This window comes from Macaca nemestrina, chromosome 14 (genome assembly GCF_043159975.1).
Source record: "Macaca nemestrina isolate mMacNem1 chromosome 14, mMacNem.hap1, whole genome shotgun sequence".
In the NCBI taxonomy this organism is placed as follows: domain Eukaryota; kingdom Metazoa; phylum Chordata; class Mammalia; order Primates; family Cercopithecidae; genus Macaca; species Macaca nemestrina.
Genome location: NC_092138.1, coordinates 6,619,809 through 6,642,035, shown reverse-complemented (window position 1 = coordinate 6,642,035; position 22,227 = coordinate 6,619,809). Strand labels below are relative to the sequence as shown.

At 51.2% G+C, this 22,227-nt stretch overlaps 1 protein-coding gene across 4 annotated transcripts in view; it reads right to left on the bottom strand.

Moving 5' to 3' along the window:
- Positions 1–6,162: 6,162 nt before the first annotated feature.
- LOC105498836 (receptor tyrosine kinase like orphan receptor 2) overlaps positions 6,163–22,227 on the bottom strand; it is a 219,246-nt gene continuing 203,181 nt past the window's right edge. For 2 of the 4 annotated variants that reach the window (XM_011771189.3, XM_011771187.3), the window contains exons 5-9: positions 21,244–21,371; positions 17,051–17,365; positions 14,832–15,077; positions 10,490–10,692; positions 6,163–9,204 (exon numbers count right to left, since the gene is read on the bottom strand). In XM_011771189.3, the coding sequence (XP_011769491.2) occupies positions 7,762–9,204; positions 10,490–10,692; positions 14,832–15,077; positions 17,051–17,365; positions 21,244–21,371 (2,335 nt within the window). In that variant the 3' untranslated portion in view covers positions 6,163–7,761. The remainder of the gene's footprint in view (positions 9,205–10,489; positions 10,693–14,831; positions 15,078–17,050; positions 17,366–21,243; positions 21,372–22,227) is intronic. The other 2 variants (XR_011612326.1, XR_003013424.2) reach the window with 1 other exon arrangement.

Below are 22,227 nucleotides of genomic sequence, written 5' to 3'. Positions count from 1 at the left end.
GACTTCCTGAGTTGAGCAGGGACTTGGAGAACCCTTCTGTCTTACAAGAGGATTGTAAGATGCACCAATCAACGCTCTGTAAAAACGCACCAATCAGCACTCTGTACCTAGCAAGGGGGATTGTAAAATGATGCATCAATCAGCACTCTGTAAAAACGCACCAATCAGTGCTCTGTAGCTAGCAAGAAGATTGTAAAATGCACCAATCAGCGCTCTGTAAAACACACCAATCAGTGCTCTGTAAAATGCACCAATCAGTACTCTGTAAAATGCACCAATGAGCAAGATTCTAAAAGTAGCCAATGGTGGGGAGGACTGAAAAAAGGGCAATCTGATAGGACAGAAACGGAACATGAGCGAGGACAAATAAGGAAGTAAAAGCTGGTCACCCCCCAGCCAGGCGTGGCAACCCGCACAGGGCCCCTTCCAGGCTGTGGAAGCTTTGTTCTTTCGTTTTTCACAATAAACCTTGCCGCTGCCCACTCTTTGGGTCCCTACCATCTTTAAGAGCTGAACACTCACCTCCAAAGTCGGTGGCTTCATCCTCGAAGTCAGCAAGACCAGGAAGGCACCAGCAGGAACCAACTCGGGACACATTATGCCACAACAAAGCTGTTAAAATATGAAGTGGGACTCAGTCTTCTGTAACACAACCAGTGGACACTAACTGAGCCCCAGATTTCTACCTGCCAGGACCAGAAGAGCCTGCGTGGGGCCTGGAACTCATTGTTAAAAGACGCTGTGGGTATCCCAGAGTAAGAGGTGTGAGGTCGCAGCACATAAGAAAAGTTAAATGATGGGAGGCCGAGGCAGGCGGATCATGAGGTCAGGATATCGAGACCATCCTGGCTAACACGGTGAAACCCCGTCTCTACTAAAAATACAAAAATTAGCCAGATGCAATGGCGGGCGCCTGTAGTCCCAGCTACTCGGGAGGCTGAGGCAGGAGAATGGCGGGAACCCGGGAGGCGGAGCTTGCAGTGAGCCGAGATGGCGCCACTGCACCCCAGCCTGGGCGAGGGAGTGAGACTCCGTCTTTTTTTTTTTTTTTTTAATACTTTAAGTTCTAGGGTACATGTGCATACGTGCAGGTTTGTTACATATGTATACATGTGACATGTTGGTGTGCTGCACCCATTAACTCACCATTTACATTAGGTATATCTTCTAATGCTATCCCTCCCCCCTACCTCCTCCCCACAATAGGCCCCGTGTGTGATGTTCCCCTTCCTGTGTCCAAGTGTTATTGTTCAATTCCCACCTATGAGTGAGCACATGCGGTGTTTGGTTTTCTGTCTTTGCGATAGTTTGCTCAGAATGATGGTTTCCAGCTGCATTCATGTCCCTACAAAGGACATGAACCCATCCTTTTTTATGGCTGCATAGTATTCCATGGTGTATATGTGCCACATTTTCTTAATCCAGTATGTCATTGATGGACATTTGGGTTGGTTCCAAGTCTTTGCTATTGTGAATAGTGCCGCAATAAAGGAAAGGGAAAGGGAAAGGGAAGGAAAAAAGAAAAAAAAAAGAGAAGTCAAAGGAGGCAACAGCCAGACTTCAAGAGCACTGCAGGTCCGTGTACCCATCTGTTCCCACCCTGTCAGTCCATCTGACACTGGCCCGTGTTAGTTCCGTGCTGTGACTGCAGTATCCCTTTGCATTATTTATGGGAAAAGCTTTGCCAAGCAAGTTGAAAATAGAAATAATAGAAACAGGAGGATGCTTTGGGAACACTAATAATATTCCAGGCAATCCGCATGTTAGTCTTTGGCTCCTGTAGCCTAATTTGAATTATTTTGTGTATCTGAAAGTAATGGTGAATTTTCTGAACAAAATGCTGTGGTTCCACATTCTTATCAGTTTACACTGGCTTTCCCCCAAAAGAGGTGGCGTTAGTGGAGTTTTCCTGTGAGGACCCCACCATGGTGAGGAGACAATCAAAATGCAGTTAAAAAGAAAGGAAAGACAAAAAGATGATTTTTCAAAACCAGGAAAAGAAAAGCCGTGTTAGACAGCTAGTGAAATGTAGAAAAACGCTTGTGCAGATAAGGCAATAGGGCTGGAAAGACAGCCTTGTCAGATACCGGACAGGAGCAGGCAGTGCCGTGGGGAGAACACAGAGCTGGCACCAATGCACAGGAGGAGCTGGAGAAGCCACTGCCTCCCTGCCTCCTGGACTCCCTCCACCTGTCTGGACCCCTCTCCCTTCCCAGACACCGCCTCCACTTTGAGTCATCAAGTATCATTCACGTAGGCACCCCAGTCCGTCTGGAGTTGGCCCCTGGTGGACTGCAGCAGTGAAAGGGCAGGGTTGGGACATCTTGGGGGGAGTGATAGTTGCCCTGTGGGCGGAGGTTGTTGCTACCGTCCTGCAGTGGTTGTAGCTGCCATCTTGGGGGGTTGTAGTTGCCGACCGGGGGGCGCATGGCTGCCACCCTGGGGGGAAAGTTGTAGCTGCCATCCTGGGGGGGGCGGGGGTTGTAGCTGCCATCCTGGGGGAGTTGTAGCTGCCACCCTGGGGGGGGCAGTGTTGTAGCTGCCATCCTGTGGGGGGGGGGTTGCAGCTGCTGTCCTGTGGGAGTTGTAGTTGCCCTCCTGGGGGACCTGTAGCTGCCATGCTTGAGGGGGTTGTAGCTGCCACCCTGAGGGAGGAGGTTGTAGCTGCCATCCTGGGGGGAGGAGCAGTGTTGTAGCTACCATCCTGGGGGGTTACAGCTGCCATCCTGAGGGGGTTGTAGCTGCCATCCTGTGTGGGGGGGTTATAGCTGTCATCCTATCGGAGTTGTAGCTGCCCTCCTGGGGGACCTGTAGCTGCCATCCTCGAGGGGGTTGTAGCTGCCACCCTAGGGGAGGAGGTTGTAACTGCCATCCTGGGGGCAGTGGTAGCTGCCTTCCTGGGGAGATTGTAGCTGCTGTCCTGGGGGGTTTTAGCTGCCATCCTGGGAGAGGTTGTAGCTGCCATCCTGGGGAGGTTGTAGCTGCCATCCTGGGGAGGTTGTAGCTGCCATCCTGGGGAGGTTATAGCTGCCATCCTGGGGAGGTTGTAGCTGCTTGGGAGGGGTTAAAGTTACCATCCTGTGGTGGGGGGGGGCGGGCTGTAGCTGCCATCCTGGGTGTGGCACGGGGCTTGTAGCTGCCATCCTAGAGGGGTGTAACAGTTGGCTTCTGAAGTTCCAGAGACACAGTCACTTCCTTCTGGTGCCTCCCCTGGGTACTTGCAGATGCCCAAGGGCCTTCCAATGCCCAGTGGATGGTTTGATACACCTCTCTGCTTCTGGGCAACATTTTCACTAAACACCTGACTCAAAAGGAGCATGAACAGGACAAATTCGTGTAAAAAACAATGAGCTTAAGATGCCAACTTGCCCTGTCTTTTTAAAAGCATGCATGAGAGCTGAGCCATGTGTCCCCAGGCCCTCCGTGGGCAGCTGCCTTGGGCAGAGATGTGAACAGCAGTCCAGGGTTGGGTGAGCCAGCACTCTCTGGTGTCTTGGTGGCTGTGTGCACTGGCCGAGCCCCACGGACAGCACTGTGGCGCTGATGACTGGCAGCTCATTCCCCAGCAAAGCCACTCTGGGGATGTCTCCAGCAGACACTCGCAGACTCCACAGCGGCAGTGAACAACGGGTTTAACCAAGTTCCCTCCACCCCTACCACAGAATACTAATGAACCAGAGCTCCCTACCACTAACAAGCTGAGGTCACCACAACACACGGTCCAGTGAAAAGAGCAAGGCAGAAAACAAGTTGTAGAGAAGGTTCCCGTTTGTGCAAAAAAGTCAAGGAAGAACTAGAAGAACACACGTGTATATTGACTTACATATGTATAAAGGAACTCTGGGAAGATCCCTCAGAAACAGGTAACAGCAGTTACTTGTAGGGGGAGGGTGGAGCGAAATCTGGGCAAATGAGGGGTGCAACTTCCCTTGGCATCTTTATAGGACTACGTCAGCTACTCAGCAATTAATAGGTTAAATGAAAAGGAACACGGCACTGCAAGGACGACGACGCTATGTCCTTCTTTGCAGCTGGTATCGGGTAAACCTGCACCCAGACCTTCTCTCCCTAAATGGAGCATTGCTCTTTTATTTCAAGAGCCAATCATTGGACGCCCACTAAGAGCCAGGCCAAGAAATACTTGCAATCTCTACTACTCTGGGGAATGATGAGGGAGGAGAGTGTGTTGGGGGGGAGGACAAATGGTCTTAGGAAGTTCACGTGGACTGGCCGTGGCGAGGAGAGGGTCAGAGATCTACTTTGAAGCACGCTGACTTTGACACAACCCCCTTTTCAAAGTTCATCTCAGAAAGGATGTTAGATGTTCCCCTAGGAAACACATAAAACCAATGCCTGTGCAAGATTTGTTTCAAACATCAGATCACAAACTGTCCAAAAATAGATATCGGTGTGGAACTGTGAGGTCAAACTAAACCTGAATTGAGTGTTTAAACATGTTGGGAGAACCAAGGGATTTTCCTGAGTCAGTTGGAAGCTCTTGTATACTGCAGTAGTCATGCACCCTAAATCAACAGAGAAAAATGTGTCCAGTGCTCTGACAGACTGTTGCAACAATGATGATCAAAAAATATACGGAGTGCAAAGGCATTTGTGAGTTCATATTGGCTGGATCAAAAATCACGTTTAAGTGACTTAATAGCTGTAAAAACTTGCCTGTTGTGTGGGTATGAACAAGGACAGGCACGTTACTAGTGATTTATCTGAATCGTGCGTCTCAGCTCTAGAGTCAATTGTTCCGGAACATCCCAACTAAGTCACTATTGATCAATTGCAGGAACTTTAAACACTCAGTAATCTTACGATGCATCAAGATTTTACTTAATAATGGTAACACACAGAGATGTTCAAAATCCCCCAAGCCAAAATCTTCCCCCACTCTGCAAAAATAAACCTCCCAACGTTTTTCTGCAGAGTGTCTGCAGCACTGTCAGTTGCCGGGGGGCTAATTCTGGCAGGGCAGGGTGATGTTCAACTGACTGCTTGTGGAGAAAGCAGCCACAGGGGGGCTATTTCCCATTTTTCACTCTCAGGTCTTGATGCAACAGTTAAGCCATCAGGTGTACTAAATTCGAGATAAAAGTAAGTTCCTCTTTCAGCTCAGTGGAAATGAGAAGTAACTCCATTTCACCGTGAGCTTCTTTACTTTTCAATCCAGACCCCACTGGCCGGGAGAGGTGCTCCAAATCCTTACTCTCATCACATTTCTTGCTCCTGCTGGGAAGGGAGGTCCATCCTGACTTTTTAGGATGCACATTAGAACTCTGTACTTGTTTATTTGTGTGTGGGTGAATCTATCTGTGAGCAGCGCTATGCGCAAGCCAGGGGAGGACAGTGATGGGGTCAGGACATGATCCCCCAAAAAGTGGCACCTGGCATTTGAGGAAGCCACAGAATCAGGAAGGTCTCTCTGAACTTCTCCCACCCTTCTCCTCCCAGACAGGCCATAAAACCCTCATTCCAGAGGTGCCCTCCCTCTGCCAGGAGGAAGGGAAGCTCCTTATCTCTGAAGATACAGGGACAAAGAAAAGAATCTGAACAAACAAGCCGGCAAACAAGCCCCTGCCCGGGTCTATGGCCATGGGTCACATCCCTTTGTCCAATCACACTTCTGTGTGCCTGTCCACTCCACCAAACTTGGTATGGAAATACCCAGACTTCCCTGCTTCTTTGGGTCGCTTGAGGCTTTTCTCTTATTAAGCTGTCTTTTGTTATGGGGGCCTCAGCCATGAGCCTTGCAGTGGGTAAGAAAAAGATGTTACCACGGGTGCGGTGGCTCATGCCTGTAATCCCAGCACTTTGGGAGGCCAAGGCAGGTGGATCACGAGGTCAAGAGATCGAGACCATCCTGGCCAATGTAGTGAAACCCATCTCTACTAAAAATACAAAAATTAGCCGGGCATGGTAGCGCATGCCCGTAGTCCCAGCTACTCGGGAGGCTGAGGCAGGAGAATCGCTTGAACCCGGGAGGTGGAGGTTACAGTGAGCTAAGATCGTGCCACTGCACTCCAGCTTGGCAAGAGAGCGAGACTCTGTCTAAAAAAAAAAAGAAAAGAGAAAGATTTCTCCCCTATGACAAGATTTCAGGTCGACATGGTCAGTTTGATGACCTACTATGTGGGATCTACTCCAAGTGAGGGGACTTGTTACACCCGAGTCTCTGCGTCCTCTCTCCACACCAGTTATACTGGAAGCTCTGAAGCCACTTCTCCCCAGGTGACCCTGTAACAGCTGTGCTCTGACCCAGGTGTACCTTGGACCAGCCAACTGCACTGGAGATGGAGCAGGGGATGCAGGCAGCCTGTGAAGGAGGCCCATTCTCTTTCACCCCCTCCCTTGAACTCAGCCCTGCTCCAGGGCCCCCAGAAGTGCCAGGCTCCAGGTTTAAAACTCTCAGGGGCTCTGGGACCTCAGGAGGGGACAAGTTTAAAACCAAAGACCATCTTCACACCATCTGCAATTAACTAATCCGCATTTGAGACCTTAACAGAGAGAAGCCACGGACTAGTTCCATCATTTATCTGCCAAGGGATACCCCCATTAGCTTGGGGCTCCTGGCTCGGGGCAAACCTCCCAAACCCAAGAAAGGGCTCAGCCCGAATCATCACCATTCGGCATCTCCATCGTCCAGCACTGCCTCCCGCTGCCTCGCGTCCTGACAGCCTGCAAGAGAGTCAACCAAATGCTTTGTTTCACTTTATTGGATACACCAGGTGTGGGATTTACAAATGGGACCAACGATGTGTGCGGGGCACAGACGGCTGCCTGTGAGTCTGTGTAACAGGGGCTCTAAAATGAATGGACCTCCTGTGCACGTGGTACAAAGACAAGCAAACCAAGACCAGCTGGATCCCAACACGGGTAACGTAAACAGTTAAATTACTAAAATCATTATCTTAGGATCAAAATACTTCAATGAAAATGGCATATTAAAAACATATAAATTACATTTAAGGTCTGTACATGATTCTTAAAAAAAAATAACAATACTGTGTTCTGTACAATATTGCTTCTTCTGAACATTCCAAACCCAAGAAACACTTTCCCTTGAATTCCCAAAAAGTGGGCAAAATACACATGCAGTATAATTAAAACCATTTCACCAAACACAAAGCTGTCCATTTCTTCAAAGGCACACGTTTTGTTGTATCTCAGGAACTCCCATTTCAGAAGCCCCTTGTCTTCCGACCCCAACAGGCAGCAGAGGGCAGCCTCGGTTCCAACGAATCTTTGGCTGCTAAAGGGAGAATATTCTGGGCAGGGAGGCAGCAGAAATGGAGCCCCTTCATCCTCAAAGCAACAGACCAGATGGCTTGTCGGGAACCTCAAGACCGAGGTGCCTCCTCGCTGCCTTTTGCAGGCCTTTATTCCCAACGTTTCGAAATATTCGCTCCATATACGACACGGAGTGAAGTTGCCACCTATTTTCTTGAAAGGCATTTGCTGCTCACTACCAGTCTACCACCAGAATCAATGTAGGCAGCCCTGGGGGTGACCATGTGTCCTGCTCCTCAGGATGCCGTGCTACCAGGCCCCCTGCCTGGCTTGGATGCTCCTGGGCAGGACAGCTGTCTGTGTCAGAGGACAGAGAGGAGCAAGGCTCCACCTCACCCTGTCTGTAAACAAGCCCGCTGGCCGGCGGGCTCTCGTGATTGCTGGGTATAGTGTCTTCTCAAAGGCGACTGAGGTCCCCGTGGGGTCTCAGCGGGGTTTCTGTCCCCGAACCCTGGGCCCTGGTGCCACTCAAGCTTCCAGCTGGACTTGGGCTTCATCCACCTGCAGAGTGTCACTGTCCCCCAGCAGCTCAGTCTCTGGGACAGAGCCTTCCTCCTCCTCTGCTTCCTGCACGGGGCTCTGTGCCCCGTCTTCTGGGGCGTTCTGTGCGTCCTCGGTGCCCTCTGAGAGCAGGGCTGCCCTGTCCGCCACGGACGTGTTGGAGGGGGCCGTGGTGACGTAGCCTGTGCTGGTGGAGCCGCTGCCGCTGTGGTGTGAGCTGGGCTTGGGGACCATCTGAGGAGGTACCTGCTGCGGGGCCATCTGCATTGGGATCTGCACTGGGTAGAAATTGGGCAGGTAGGCCCCATAGGCCGGCACCGGCTGGTAGCCATTGACAGGGATGTAGAGCTGCGGCGGGGGCACCATGGGTCTGATCTGACCCTTCATGGGGATGAACTGGGGCTGTGGGAAGGGCGGGGCCTTCTGCTTGGGCCCCATGTAGCGGGCGTTGCTCACATTGCTCACCGGGCTGGTGCTCAGGGAGCTGGTCTGCGTGGTGTTGCTGGCCCCCGAGGTCTGCGCCGAGCTGTTGTAGTTGGAAAGGTTGCCCCAGGCTCGGAGCCGGCTGTGGATGTCCTTGAAGCGGGGCCGCCGGCTGGGGAACTCATTCCAGCACTCGATCATGAGGGCGTACACCCAGGCGGGACAGTCGTCCGGGCAGGGCAGCACCTGCCGGTTCCGGATCATCTCCACCACGTCCTGGTTGGAGTACCCGCAGTAAGGCTGCAGGCCGTAGCTGAAGACCTCCCACAGGACCACGCCATAGGACCAGATGTCCGAGTCGATGGAGAACTTGCCGTACATGATGGCCTCCGGGGCCATCCAGCGGATGGGCAGCAGCGAGTTCCCCAGCAGCTTATAGTAATCGGCGGCATACACCTCTCGGAAGAGGCCCAAGTCTGAGATCTTCACGTTCAGCTTGTCGTACACCAGCACGTTGCGGGTGGCCAGGTCCTTGTGAACCACGTGGTGGCTGGATAGGTACTCCATCCCTGCCGCGATCTGTGCCACCAGGTGCACGAAGTCGGGGGGCTCCAGGGCAGACTTCACCGTGCGGTCGTCGTCCGTGCTGCCCACGTCCGAGTGCGGCGAGCGCATGACCAGGAATTCGTGGAGGTCGCTGTGCGAACAGTAGCTGAAGATCATGCTCAGGGGCTGGTCCTTGGTCACCACGCCCAGCAGGCAGACGATGTTGGGGTGTTGCAGCCGTGCTCGCAGCATGGCCTCGTGCCGGAACTCCTCCCGCAGGGGCCCCTCTGCTTTGTCCTTCAGTGTTTTGATGGCCACGGCCTGGGTCTGCTCCCCCGGGGCGGGGCCAAACAGGTGGCCCTTGTAGACTTTCCCGAACCGGTCCTCTCCCAGCTCCTCCATGAACCTCACTGCAGACAGGCTGATCTCTTTGAGTTTGGCCTGTCAAGAAGAAAAGCCCCACGTGAAACATCACTGTCACTGCAGCCCTGAAGGGAGGTGCAGAGCAGGCGGGAGGAGTGGAGTCCCCGTGCGGCCTCGACTGGGGGGGCCTTGCAGAAGAGCCTCTGGTTTCACCCACCCAGCCTTGGCCTGCCCACCCACAGCTCTCTGCTTCACCTTAAATACGGCTCTGATGCCAAGGTTGCTTCCCGTCTGCAATGTTCAACAGATCCCAACCAGGCTACACATAAGGTCCCTCCAAAATCCAGCTGGGACACACTGCAGACTTCCTTCCCACTTGTGCATGTGTGGACACACCCACACACCCCCCCTACAGCCAGGCCCAGGCACCAGCTGTCCTGGGGCAGCCCCGGACATACCCCACCAGGTCCCCTCCAACGCCCAGTTGTTCTACAGAGGTCTGAGTTAAACACGTTCTTGGAAGGAGTACCCCACAAGTGATAGGAGCCCTGAGAACCCTCATCTCTCTCAGTCTCTGTGACACCAGCTCCTCCTGTGTGGCCAGCCCTCATCCTCCCCAGAGGTTCCTGGGCCACCATGCAAGCCCCAGGGCTCTGTGCTCGCCTCGCTGGCCAGCCCCTGCCCACAGCAAACCCTCACCGACTCTGGGGCTGAAGAGCCAAGGGCATCAGCTCCCTCCTGGCCACCCTGAAGAGCCGCTGCAAAGCTGGCTGAGAATGATGTTCCCTGCGGCTTTGCAATGAGTGTAAACACCCTTGTACAACACAAGCTGGAGAGGCTGCAGCACACGTTCTCTTCTGTTGTGTTTCAGTGCCCCACTCCCATCTAAGGCTGCTCTGGGATGAGGGGTGGCCTTTTAGTGGTAACCTGTCTGCCTACTCCCATTTAAGAGCTCTTCTTCTATCCTTCCCTGTAACAAAACAAAGCAAAACCAACCCAACCCAAAAGTGACAAGAAAAATTATGGGGGGGCACTGGAGCCCTCTTTTTCTTGTGTGTCTTCTGGGCAGAGCTGAGGCACCCGGACAGTGAGGATGCTCGTTGGGGCCCACAGGGGCAGCATGGTCCAGGCAAAGGGAAGCCCATGAACTCTGGGGCAGTGAATTCCCAACACGCCTGCCATTTATTTTCTAAAACACACATGTCCTGATTTAGTTTACAGAAAAAAAATGGCAAAATGAAGCGGAGTTTAAAATAATTATGTGTTATGCATCAAGTAAATTAAGACAGTTAACGTCGGGGGAACAACCCCTGAGGATTAAGCCTGGCAGAGCCACCCAGATAGAATACGTAAGCACGGAGACCTGTTTGTGCTGGTTAATGAGGGGCATTTCCATGTCTTGGCTGGGCGAGGCCATCAGCTGTCGCCGCTGCGGTGTGGACGCAGATGCCTTCTGCTTATTCCGGCACATGCAGACCAAGAAGAAAAGGCAAGCGATGACCAGTGGAATTGCGATGCTGGGGACCAAGATGTACAGAATCCCCATCTTGCTGCTGTCTCGAGGACCTGTGAATAATAAGGCTTTCGTGATTTTTCAGAAAACATCCCTTTTCAACTGTAAGTTCTCTACCAACCCACCCTCCACCTCCAGCCAAAACCTTCACACGCACGTGGGTCATCACCTAAGTTACACAACAGGGTGAAAGGGCACAGCACACCTTAAAAAACGTGATGCACCAAAAAACGCACACCCGGCTGCATCCTGGGGAAACAAAACCCAAAAGTGCCCAACCTGGAAACAAGAGGGAATACGCGGCGTAAGAAGTACATGAATTCTAATGATCTCAATATTAATCATGACCACATCCGCTTTCTGTTCCTGAGGTTTGAAAACCATCAGAGATAGGTGCTCTGCCCAATTTCACTTTTATCAAGGCCTCCCCAGCTACTGATGAGTTGATGAAATTCACTGGAGATCCTTGTCCAAGGTGAGTGAAATTTGGTACTGGGATTAGACACGATCCTTTTCCTCATTCAACATTGTAATGTTTTCTTCACATTTTTAATTAATGATGACAGATTGTTTTGGGATAATAATTAAACATGCACTAGATTTAAAAGAGCACCAGTAGTCCATGCACTTGACCCAGTACAATATCCAACAGGGGCATAAGAATTCTTAGAAGGCACAGGGTACCAACAGTCAAGGCTACCAGCTACCGTCCCTGCATTTTTTTGTCACAGGGAAAAGTAACTCTTTGTCTCCCTCTACAGGATTTACAGAAAAGTACAGGGGGCACACCAGGCAGGCAGAGGTGAGCTCAGGTTTTGAACAGGCCTCCCAGCAGGACTGGCTCCTCCCAGGCTGTGTGGCCCCCAAACACCCCGCACATCAAAGCAGTTGAACGTAAGGCAAAGTGGCGCCATTTCAGGAGGCTGACCCTAAGCCTGGTGGAAGGTGAGTTCTCTAGGGAGCCACTTTCCCACATCCCTGGAAAACCACGGTGTTCTGTTTTCTCCTTAACCCTGCCAGTAACTGTATCACTTAGAGGGCCCCATTGCCGGGGGCAAAGCGCTCCTCATCTGGAAGCAAACAAGTGATTTCTGGTCAATGTGATGCCTAAAAGAGCTAACTCAATCCTAAAAGTGAACATGCTATTGCCACCTTAGGAAAAAAGCACCTTGTCCCAAACCCAGCCTTGCCCCACCCCTGCTCCCCAAAATAAGATGAAATCAAGTAAAACCACAAACAAAACTTTCTTCTGGCCCCACCTAGCAGCTTCCCCTCTGAATGGGTTCCAAGGCAGGTGTCCCAGAAATCTTACGGCCACCGGGGATGCCGATTCTTTCTTTCTTGCTAGGGTTTGGTTCATTTTTCATTATTAAGGTTGGCAGGACAGTCCAGGCCTCTCTCAGGCCAAGACCAGAGGTGTGAGCTCACACCGACACCATCACCTGCTTTTATTCTCTACTTAACGTTACCAGCACGACTCATGCTTACTGGGAAAAATTGTGGTATTATAGAAATGTGGCCTTTCAAAAGATCGTATTTCTAACAGCCTTCTTTCCTGAAGACTATAAATGGTTAAGTTTCGTGTTCTCTGAACTTTGCATATATTTTAGGTTGAAACACATGGAACAACCGATATTCAACTATTCTGACATATAGACACAGTAATTTTATATGGTTTTCTTAATTCGAATGTTGAATGAACTTTATTTATTTTTGAGTGTTTATTTTTGAGACGGAGTCTCGCTCTGTTTCCAGGCTGGAGTGCAGTCGTGGGATCTCAGCTCACTGCAACCTCTGCCCCCACAGGTTCAAGTGATTCTCCTGCCTCAGCCACCCGAGTAGCTGGGATTATAGGCGCCCGCCACCATGCCTGGCTAATTTTTGTATGTTTAGTAGAGACGGGGTTTCGCCCTGTTGGCCAGGCTGATCTTGAACTCCTGCCCTCACGTGATCCGCCTGCCTCGGCCTCCCGAAGTGCTGGGATTACAGGTGTGAGCCATCACACCCGGCCTACATGAACTTCATTTTAAATAGAATCATATCATCCGTATTTTCCTGCTCCTGGTTTCTCGGCAGAATAAAATCTCTTGGACAGCAGCTCATGTTGCAGTGGATAGATGTGCATGTTCTCCACAGCCGCATGCCACTCCACAGAACGGGCGTCTCCAACTGCCCCATCCAGCCCTACTGATAAACAGTCTGTTTTGTGTTTAGCTCTCACAAGTGATTCTGCAATAAATATCCTTCCATTTATGCCCTGTAAGTACAAACCTGCAATACAAGATTCTAATAACTGACTGGTCCAAAATCATACATTTTTTTCGTTTTGATTTATTTTTAATTACAAAAGTAATTCCTACTCACTGTAAAAAAAAAAAAAAAAAAAAAAAAAAAGTCTTATATTTGAACACTTTTGTAGGTCTGGGGAAATCACTGCTAAAAGTTTGATATCCATCTTTCCAAAACCTCATAAAAGTCAGGAGCCTGTGTGTGCTCAAACACACACTCCCACTCATTTTTTTTTTTTGCCAGAAACAAAACAATGAGCAAAAAAGCACCTCTACCACAGCTCTGTCCTACAACCTGCTTTTGTTCCTTACAGGGCACAGGGCCATCCTTCATTGCAGGAAACCTTTAAGGTCTAGCGTGCTCCAGAGTGCCTAGACTGCAATTTGAATGACTGATAATTTCATTCTTAAAATTTGTTCTCCCATAATGAACACATTCTTGAAGATTTGTGTCTGATCTGCTGAGCCAGAGGCAATGCCAAATCTGGAGCTGCTGAATCACACGTCAGGAAGGTCATCAGTGACAGTGTTTACTTCCTGCACTTCGGAGTAGAGACATGCGGGCCTGCACCCCAGGAGGTCTCCAGGTGCACGGTGAACCCAGCCTTGCTTCACCCGCTGCTCTCTATAGCGGGTGCCCACTCATTCACCAATCGCTGCTTCCAGCTCCCAGCCCGGCCTTGGTTACCCTGCTGCCTGGAACTGGTGAACCGGCCATGACTAAGACAGAGGTGAGAACTGTTAAAGCTGTCAACCATTAACTACATGCGCTTCCGTATTCATGACGTCAAAGACACGCTTGCAAGCAATGGGGACAAGCAATGCATTCTATTTTCACCTCACTCCACCAAACCTGAGAAGCAGTGAAAAGCTCAAAAGCTGGTAGGTGGAGGGGAAATATTTTTACTACTCTTAGGAAATACTGAGCAATAATGGCGTTTTTTTGTTATTTTTTGGTTTTGAGAAAAGGTCTTGTTTCGTTGCCCAGGCTGGAGTGTAGCGCCACCATCATGGCTCACTACTGGCTCAAGCAGTCCTCCCACCTCCACCACCCAAGCAGGCGCGCCACCACGCCTGGGCAATTTCTGTATTTTTGTAGGTCTTTGCCATGTTGCTCACGCTGGTTTCAAACTCCTGGGCTCAAGAGATCCACTCGTCTTGGCCTCCCAAAGTACTGGGATTACAGGTTGTGAGCCACCGCACTGGGCGATAATGTTAATGGAGAAACAAAACATCAAAGTGAATATCCCAGGACCATCCATACGTGGGAAAAGGGCTGGTGGAAGGGGGTGGGCCAAAATGCAAGGAAGTCACTGCTGGGTGGTAACATTAGGGGTGATCTGCACATGACTCTTCAGACTTCTCTATATTTTAAAATGTCTTATAATGGTCAGATGTTACTTTCATAACCAATAACAACTTGTGTTATTTATTTATTTATTTATTTATTTATTTATTATTTATTTTTGGGACAGGGTCTCACTCTGTTGCCCAGGCTGGAGTGCAGTGCGGTCATCTTTGCTCACTGCAACCTCCGCTTCCCGGGCTCAAGTCATTCTCCTGCCTCAGCCTCTTGAGTAGCTGGGATTACCGGTGTGTGCCACCACACCCAGCTAATTTTTGTATTTTTAGTAGAGATGAGGTTTCATCATGTTGATCAGGCTGGTCTTGAACTCCTGACCTCAAGCGATCTGCCCGCCCCGGCCTCCCGAAGTGCTGGGATTACAGGCATCGGCCACTGCGCTTGGCCCAAAAGCTTTATTTAAAATGGTCACCGTGGTAAGATCAGAGGTCTCTGGTCGCCACTGTACAGAGGCACACCCCGACTCAGGTCAGGACAGAACGCCCTCATCACAAGGTTCACTCAACAATCAACACAGTAAAAAAAGAGAGAGAATACATACTACACGAGGGTACGTCACACAGTTCCATGCGTACGTTTTTATTCTGCGTAAAGCACCAGGGGCCCTCCATCTGGCCTCCGGGGTTCCGGCAGTAGGCGTGCCCCCCTCCAAGCTCAGGGAAGTCTGCGCTGGACAGGTGGTGGCTGTGGGGGTGCTGCAGGGCCCACGGCTGGCACTGGTGACCTGACTTGGTGGTGCTTGCCGTTCCTCTGTAATCCGTGCCTGAGCCGTTATAGCACTGATGGTCTGAACAAGGAAAACACGTTAGGAAAACCTCCGGGGTACAAAAAAACCATTCTGCCTACACATGCCCAAACTAGAATTTCCAAAAGATCCAAAGATTTCACATAACTTACCAGAAAAGAGGCATTAAAAGTAATGGCTTATTGAAGTCCCAAGCCCACAAATTAAATGCAGGGCACATCAGGGATATATATGGGGAAGGAAACTGTCGGAAGTTATTCCACAGCCCCCAGACCATCTCTAGGACCCATGAGGCACTTGCACACCACCCCCCCACCAGAATGACGGTGTTACCCCCAGCCTCAGGATCACTTGCTCTAGGAAGAAAGCCAACTGTGCGGGCAAGAAGGGCGAACTCCCAGGCCCGGCCCCTCCACCTCAGGGTACCCTGCTCAGCCATGGGTGAGAACAGTACAGGCCACGACACCTCCATGAAGGAACCCTGGGGTTGGGGTGTGCATTTGGTGAACATTTCTGTAGTGTTTACCATGTGTGAGGCTGCTCTAAACCCTTCTGGCTGGACACCATGGCTCAAAAGGTGAGTGGATCACTTGAGGTCAGGAGTTCGAGACCAGCCTGGCCAACATGGTGAAACCCCGTCTCTACTAAAAATACAAAAATTAGCTAGGTGCGGTAGTGCACGTCTGTAGTCCCAGCTACTCAGGAGGCTGAGGCAGGGGAATCGCTTGAACTTGAGAAGTGGAGGTTGCAGTGAGTTGAGACTGTGCTACTGCACTAAAGCCTAGGTGACAGAGTGAGAATCTGTCTCAAAAAAACCAAACAAACAAAACAACCCCTTCCTAAATATTGCCTCATTTGACCTTCATTCCAGCCCCACGGGTTAGTATTGGTGTCATCCCCAAGGAATATAAGGATATGAGAGCTTAGCAACTTGCCCAGAGTCACAGTGAGGGTTGAAATGCAGGCAATGGGCCCGGGGACCAGGCCCTCACTGTCCTGGTAAGAAGTCCTCCCCATTCCTGGACCCCCAGATTAGCCAACCATGCTAAATACAGTCCTGGAGCGGTGGCGGAGGTGGCCCGTTCCCTGGGTCTCAGTCCTCAGGGAAGCAACAACCCTGATGGATGCAGTGATGTGAGCCAACGGTTTTCCTCAGGGACATCAGCACGGCTCCCTGTCCTGTGTCTGTCACCCTGACTGGCCATGGTCACCCTTCTGGGGCTCAACAACTTGCGGTTTACTAAGCCTCCAGAGGGCAGGGGCTGCTCTGCTGCCAGCAAGAGGGGCAGTAGGGAGCATGCTCCTCCGTCCTGTGCAGACCCCAAAAAGGCCACACCCAGGCCCCGGGCTCAGAACTGTCCCCATCCCCCACGCTTATCCCCTAGGCCCACGATGCAGGGAGCTGGAGAAAGGTGCAGGGTGTTTGCAGTATTTCCTTCCCTAGCCATGCCTGATCATCACAGGTTCTTCTCTGGTGCCCCCCAGGCCGGTCCTGCAGCATCTCCGCGGGCCTCACACTGTCCAAAGCTAAAGATCCTGCAGGTTTCTGGGGACCGATCCTCCAGGTTTCAGGAGGTTGGGGCAGGAGTTGAGAGTCTGCATTTCCCCGGGCGCCCGAGTGTGTGCTGACCATCGGGAAAATCAGGAAGCTGGCCCTGTCTCCTCTCATGCCCCCAACAGCCATTTCCACAGGAAATGAGATCACTCCCATTTCAGGGAAGGGAAATCCCAGGCTCAAGCAGGTGGAGGGACTTCTCCTGAGTCCCACAGCTGGACACAGTGCAAGCCCAGATGCGAGCCCTGGGCTGAAAGGCTCCAAAGCCCCTGCTCCAAGGCCCCACCTGCTGCCCTGCTGGAATGGAGGTCTGGGCTGTGGGGCTCTCAGCTGCTAACGGGGTTCCGCGGGGCCCGGACAGATGGAGCTCCCTGGGCTTTACCTGCCGCCCTATATAACATTTCAAGGGCCCTACAATCCCTGCGCCCACCGGTCCCGCCCGGGGCCCTCGGGCACTCACAGCGGCCCAGCCTCTCGGCCGGGATGCCGATGCGCATGCAGTTGGCAGCGTCGGGGCTCTCGGGCATGGGCAGCGCCTCACACTTGGGCAGCTGCAGACGCATGAGGATGAGCGGGTTGGAGCGGGCGATGGTGTATTCCTGGCGGCACAGGTCGCTCTCCAGCACCTCGCACTCGTCGCGGCACAGCTCACGCGGCTTGGGTGCCCGGGAGCGCGCGTCGCACAGAGGGAACACGAAGTGGCAGAAGGATGGGATGGCGAACTGCGAGCACTGGTCCGACAGGTGCGTAGAGGTGCCGATCATGGTGAAGGCCGCTGCAGAGCCCGCGAGACTCGCGTTAGCGGTAGACCCACCTCGCGCCCCTGACATTCATCCAGTCCCCACCCCCAGCCCCGCATCCCAGATTGCCCACTCGGCCCCCTGATACCCCGCCCCAGACTCCCCAACCCTGAGCCCCGCACACCACCCTGGAGAGGCTCCCCACCAGCAGGCCAGCCTGCCATCACCTGCTCTGATTTGCAGCAGACACAGAAAAGCCCCTGGTCCCAGGCCTCACTTAGAAACATCAGAAGCAGAACGAGAAAGAAGGAAAACTCGGCCCCTAGCTCACTCCGCTAGGTGCTTCTTCCAGGACAGGATGGTTCAGAGTTCAGATGCAAAAGCAGATCCTAAGGACTCGCTATGTGTGGAGAAGCCAAGAGGTGCAGTACCCAGCCCGGGGCTTCCCAATGTCCCAGAAGAGGGAGTCAGCTCAGCGCTGTGAACTGCAGCTGGAGGAGGCAGGCAGCTGGTAAAATGTGGAAAGTCAAGACGGTGACAGCAACAAAGTGGAAGGAGGGCCGCCTTAAAACTCTGGAAGGTTCTATGATAAGGGGGAGCAGAGAAACCCCAAGATCCAGAGCCCCCTTTGGTAGGGAAGTTTATTTTTTAAGGGCAAGATGTCAGAGGATGCAGCGTGGCGGTGAGACTATGAGGTGAGTTCGGGAACAAAGTGGGGGCATTGGGGGGAGATCTGCTGCACCTGGGGGCGTGGCTGGACACTGGTAGGGACGAAGAAGCTGGCCAAGGCAGGACTCTAAGGACTGCAACGGCCTGCCCTGGGCTCACTACCCCACTTTCACCTGTGAAAGGCTGGTTTACAATTGAGCTTGGGGACACTGGAGGCAGACAGGCCCCTTTGCCTGCACACCCAGCTGAGAAGCTGGCATTTAGTCCCTGAGGAGCCATAGCTCCACCCATGAATGCAGTTCAATCCCATCATTACAGATTTGGCGATTATTTGGTGATTATACAGAGGGCTGTCCAGAATGCTGGCCTCAATTGACCTCCAGGCAAGGAAAGCGTGTACGTGCTGTGCCAGGTTTGGCCAGCAGGTGGCAGTGCCGCTGTCAGTCATTCTCTGGGAACCCAACCAGGAACAGGAGGGGCAGCTGTGTGGGGGAACAGCCTGGTGCGTGATCACTTTGTGGTATCACTCACGCCTTTCCGGGCCTGTTTCTGTACCTGAAGGGTGATTTGAGACCCCACACTGGGACATGAGAGTGCACACACAGCCTATAACGTGGCCCTCAGCATGAACGGGCCCAGGGGTCGGGTAACAGGTGGTGTCAGTGGGCGGGAGCAGCCGCACTGTCCTGACCGTGTGCGGGCACTGCTGTGCTCGTCACATCACCTCCCCTCCTCCGGGTTCCTGTGGCCGATATTTAAATGGAGGAACAGAGAGGGTAAGCGGTTACAATACAGGATGTCTTGGATTTGGAGGAAGAACTGGGGCTTCAGTCCGGTTCAATCCCATCATTACGGATTTGGGATTATATGGAAGGCTGTCAAAAATGTAGGTAGGCCTTGACCTCCGGACAGGGAAAGACTGCCTAAGAACGCCAAAGCTGTCACTCGTCTTGGGCTAATCCACTGATGCGATGTCTCCACTCATCTTTATAGCATTCCTCCTTTCTCCTTCTCCTCACCCTGAGAATGTACTGCTTCTTTCTGAAAGTGCAATTCTAGGCACCAAAGAGATCCGACAACTCACATCCTGTTATCTGTCCACACCCTGAATGTCACACAACGCTTTCTAACAGAACACTGCACACAACAGTCATTACTATGCTTATTTCAAAACCACAAGTCTGTTGAGGGCAACTTCAAATTTATTGTTTTCGAAAAGCCACCGACCTAGAAAATCCTTATTCTACACTCTTCTCTAAAAGCTGCTATAAAACCAGGCTGCTTGGATGTAAGTTGATTCCTTAAACAACTCCTGAAGAGATAACTGAGGGACAATCGTGTGCCCTGGATCAGTGCTTGCCAATTAGTGGGGTGTCTAATTAATTCTGGAGTGTGTGGCTAGCATTTTAAAAGACGATAAGAACAGACTAGAGGATGTCAGAGTGCACACGGTTCCTACTAAGGGCTTTTTTTTTTTTTTGAGATAGTCTTGCTCTGTTGCTGGGGCTGGAGTGCAGTGGCGCAATCTGGGCTCACTGCAACTTCCACCTCCTGGGTTCAAGTGATTTTTCTGCCTCAGCCTCGCGAGTAGCTGGGATTACAGGCACCCGCCACCATGCCGAGCTAATTTTTTGTACTTTTAGTAGAGACGGGGGTTGCACCATATTGGTCAGGCTGGTCTTGAACTCTTGACCTCGTGATTTGCCCGCCTCAGCCTCCCTAGCACTCAATCCTCCCGAAGTGCTAGGATTACAGGCATGAGCCACCACGCCCAGTCACTTTTTTCTTTAATGAAATAAAACCGAAGAGAAAAATCCAAGTGCACCGCTTTTAGGAAGGGTGAAAGTTATTCCCTATTACCTATGGCAGTTGAGTGAAATACACGTATGTGTATACTAAGTCATGGTATAAAGTACAATCTCTATTTCCCACTGTGTGTTTCGGTAAAATCCTTTGAGAAGTCCTACTTTAATGGCAAAGAAAGCTTTTGCAGTGAGAGGTAGCTGTCTTCTCAAAACCACGTCCCGCTGGAACAGGATGGCACCTCCAGGTTCCTCTCTGTCTCATGATGGCACTTCCACTTTGCACAGGACCCCCGGCCCTGTCCTCAGAGGTCTCTGTACCAGCATGGGCCAGGCAGTCTCTTCTGTGACCGTGAATGTGACCTTCGGCTCTCTAGTCTGAGGGTGACCTGAACTTAGAAGGGCTTGTCAGTGACATGAGGTGACTTTTTGCCTTGGATCCTCATTGTCACCCCTTACCAGGTCAGTGCCCTGTATCCCCTTTGCCCCATCACCCTCTCCTGGGAGCACGGGCATCAGAGATCACCCACTGATTCTAACCTGCAGCAGAGCCTCCCGCTCCCATGGGGAGGATCCAACTAAACTGAGGTGCTGGGGCACCTGCCGTCTGCACGGGATATTTCTTGCTCCTTATGGGGTCTGGAGAGAAAACGTGTATGTGTTTGTGGGGAGAGCAGGGACAGCAGGAGGAGGGCTCTGTAGGACTTCTGTCTAATTCATTTTCTTGCTTTCCAAGGCCTTTCCCCTAAGAAGGACCCCGGACCCCACCAATGAGTTGTATGCTTGGAACTGGGACAGCCTATCAGAGAAGTTAAGTCCTAAAGAGACCAAGGATGAGCAGCTGCAGTTCCTAAATGACCCGCCACTTTCTCAGACCCTGAACCAGGTACCCAAAGCCCTGGCTTTGTTCTCTGGAAACCCAGGACTGACAAAAATATGTGTTCACTGCAGCATCCCTACCACTGATGACCCGCGACTCTTTCCCCAGACAGCTGCAATCAGGCCTGGGTGCCTTTAGACCAAATGTGGCTCAGAGAGGATAGAAGAGTCAGCAAGTGCAGAATGAGAAGTCAGGCAGAGTTAGTGTGGGGGCGCTGAGGCTGCCTGCACCAGTGTGGCGGGCCCGGGGCGGGAGGCCCTGGCGATGCAGTGAGGACAGTGCTTTGCACCCACACAGTCTGGCTGAGTTAAAAGTGCAGAAGTATATTCCAAGCAACCCACACTTGCTAATTTAAACATACAGGCCAGGAACATTTTTAGGGCAAATCATGTTAGCAATTGCAACTACGTCTAAAAAAGATCTCTGGTTTTCTACTACAGATGAGATGGAAGAGGGACCCAATGTCCATGCCATTAACTGATGAAACACAGTGGCCGCCGTCTGTGCGACAGGTGGCTGTGCGTGCGCTTATCATCCTGTGAGAAAGGTCTGCAGCTCCCACCTGTGATTCGGTTTTCAATTTCCCCCTGCATCTGGAGCGAGTCCACATAAATGGTCCGGTTGCCAATGAAGCGCGCGCAGGCAATTCCCCGGTAAGGCTGGCAGAACCCATCCTCGTGGTAATCGTCCCTGGTGAAAACACACAAAGTCTGTTAGAGCTCTGGGAGGTGCCAGCTCCTGCCAATGACTTCTTTTATGATCCAGCATCTTGTAATCCAGCAATTTTGTTACTTGGTATTGGTATTTATCCAAAGAAGTAAAAAGATCCAGCAATTTTGTTACTTGGTATTTATCCAAATAAGTAAAAAACGTTAAGTCCACACAAAAACCTGTACATAGATGTTTACGGCAGCTTTATTCATAATTGTCAAAACTTGGAAGCAACAAGATGTCCTTCCGTAGGTAAATGGATAAACAAACTGTGGTACATCCAGACATTGGAGTATTATTTAGTGCTAAAAAAAAATGAGCTATCAAGCCATAAAAAGAGAGGAAACTTAAATGCATATTACTGGGTGAAATGAGCCAATCTGAAGGCTACATACTGTATGATTCCAACCATATGACATTCTAGAAGTGCAAAACCATGGACAGCAAAACTACAGAGACTGATTATGGAGAAAGGCCAGTGGATGCCAGGGGTTATGAGGGAGGGAGGGATTCCAGGAGGCACACTGGGGTTTTAGGGCAGTGAAACTATTCTGTATGATACTGTAATGGTGAGCACACGTCACTATACACTAGGCAAAACCCATAGAAGGTAAAACACAAAGAACAAGCCCTAATGTAAACTACTGAGTTTAGTTAATAATAATGTATCAATATCAGCTCAGCGGCAATAAACGTATCACATGAATGCAAGACATTAAAATAAGGGAAACTATGAGAAGGAGGATGGGAAGACTGGATTTTCTGTTCAATTTTTCTGTAAACCTAAAACTGTTCTAAAAAATGACTATTAATTTCAAAAAATTCCGCATCTTTA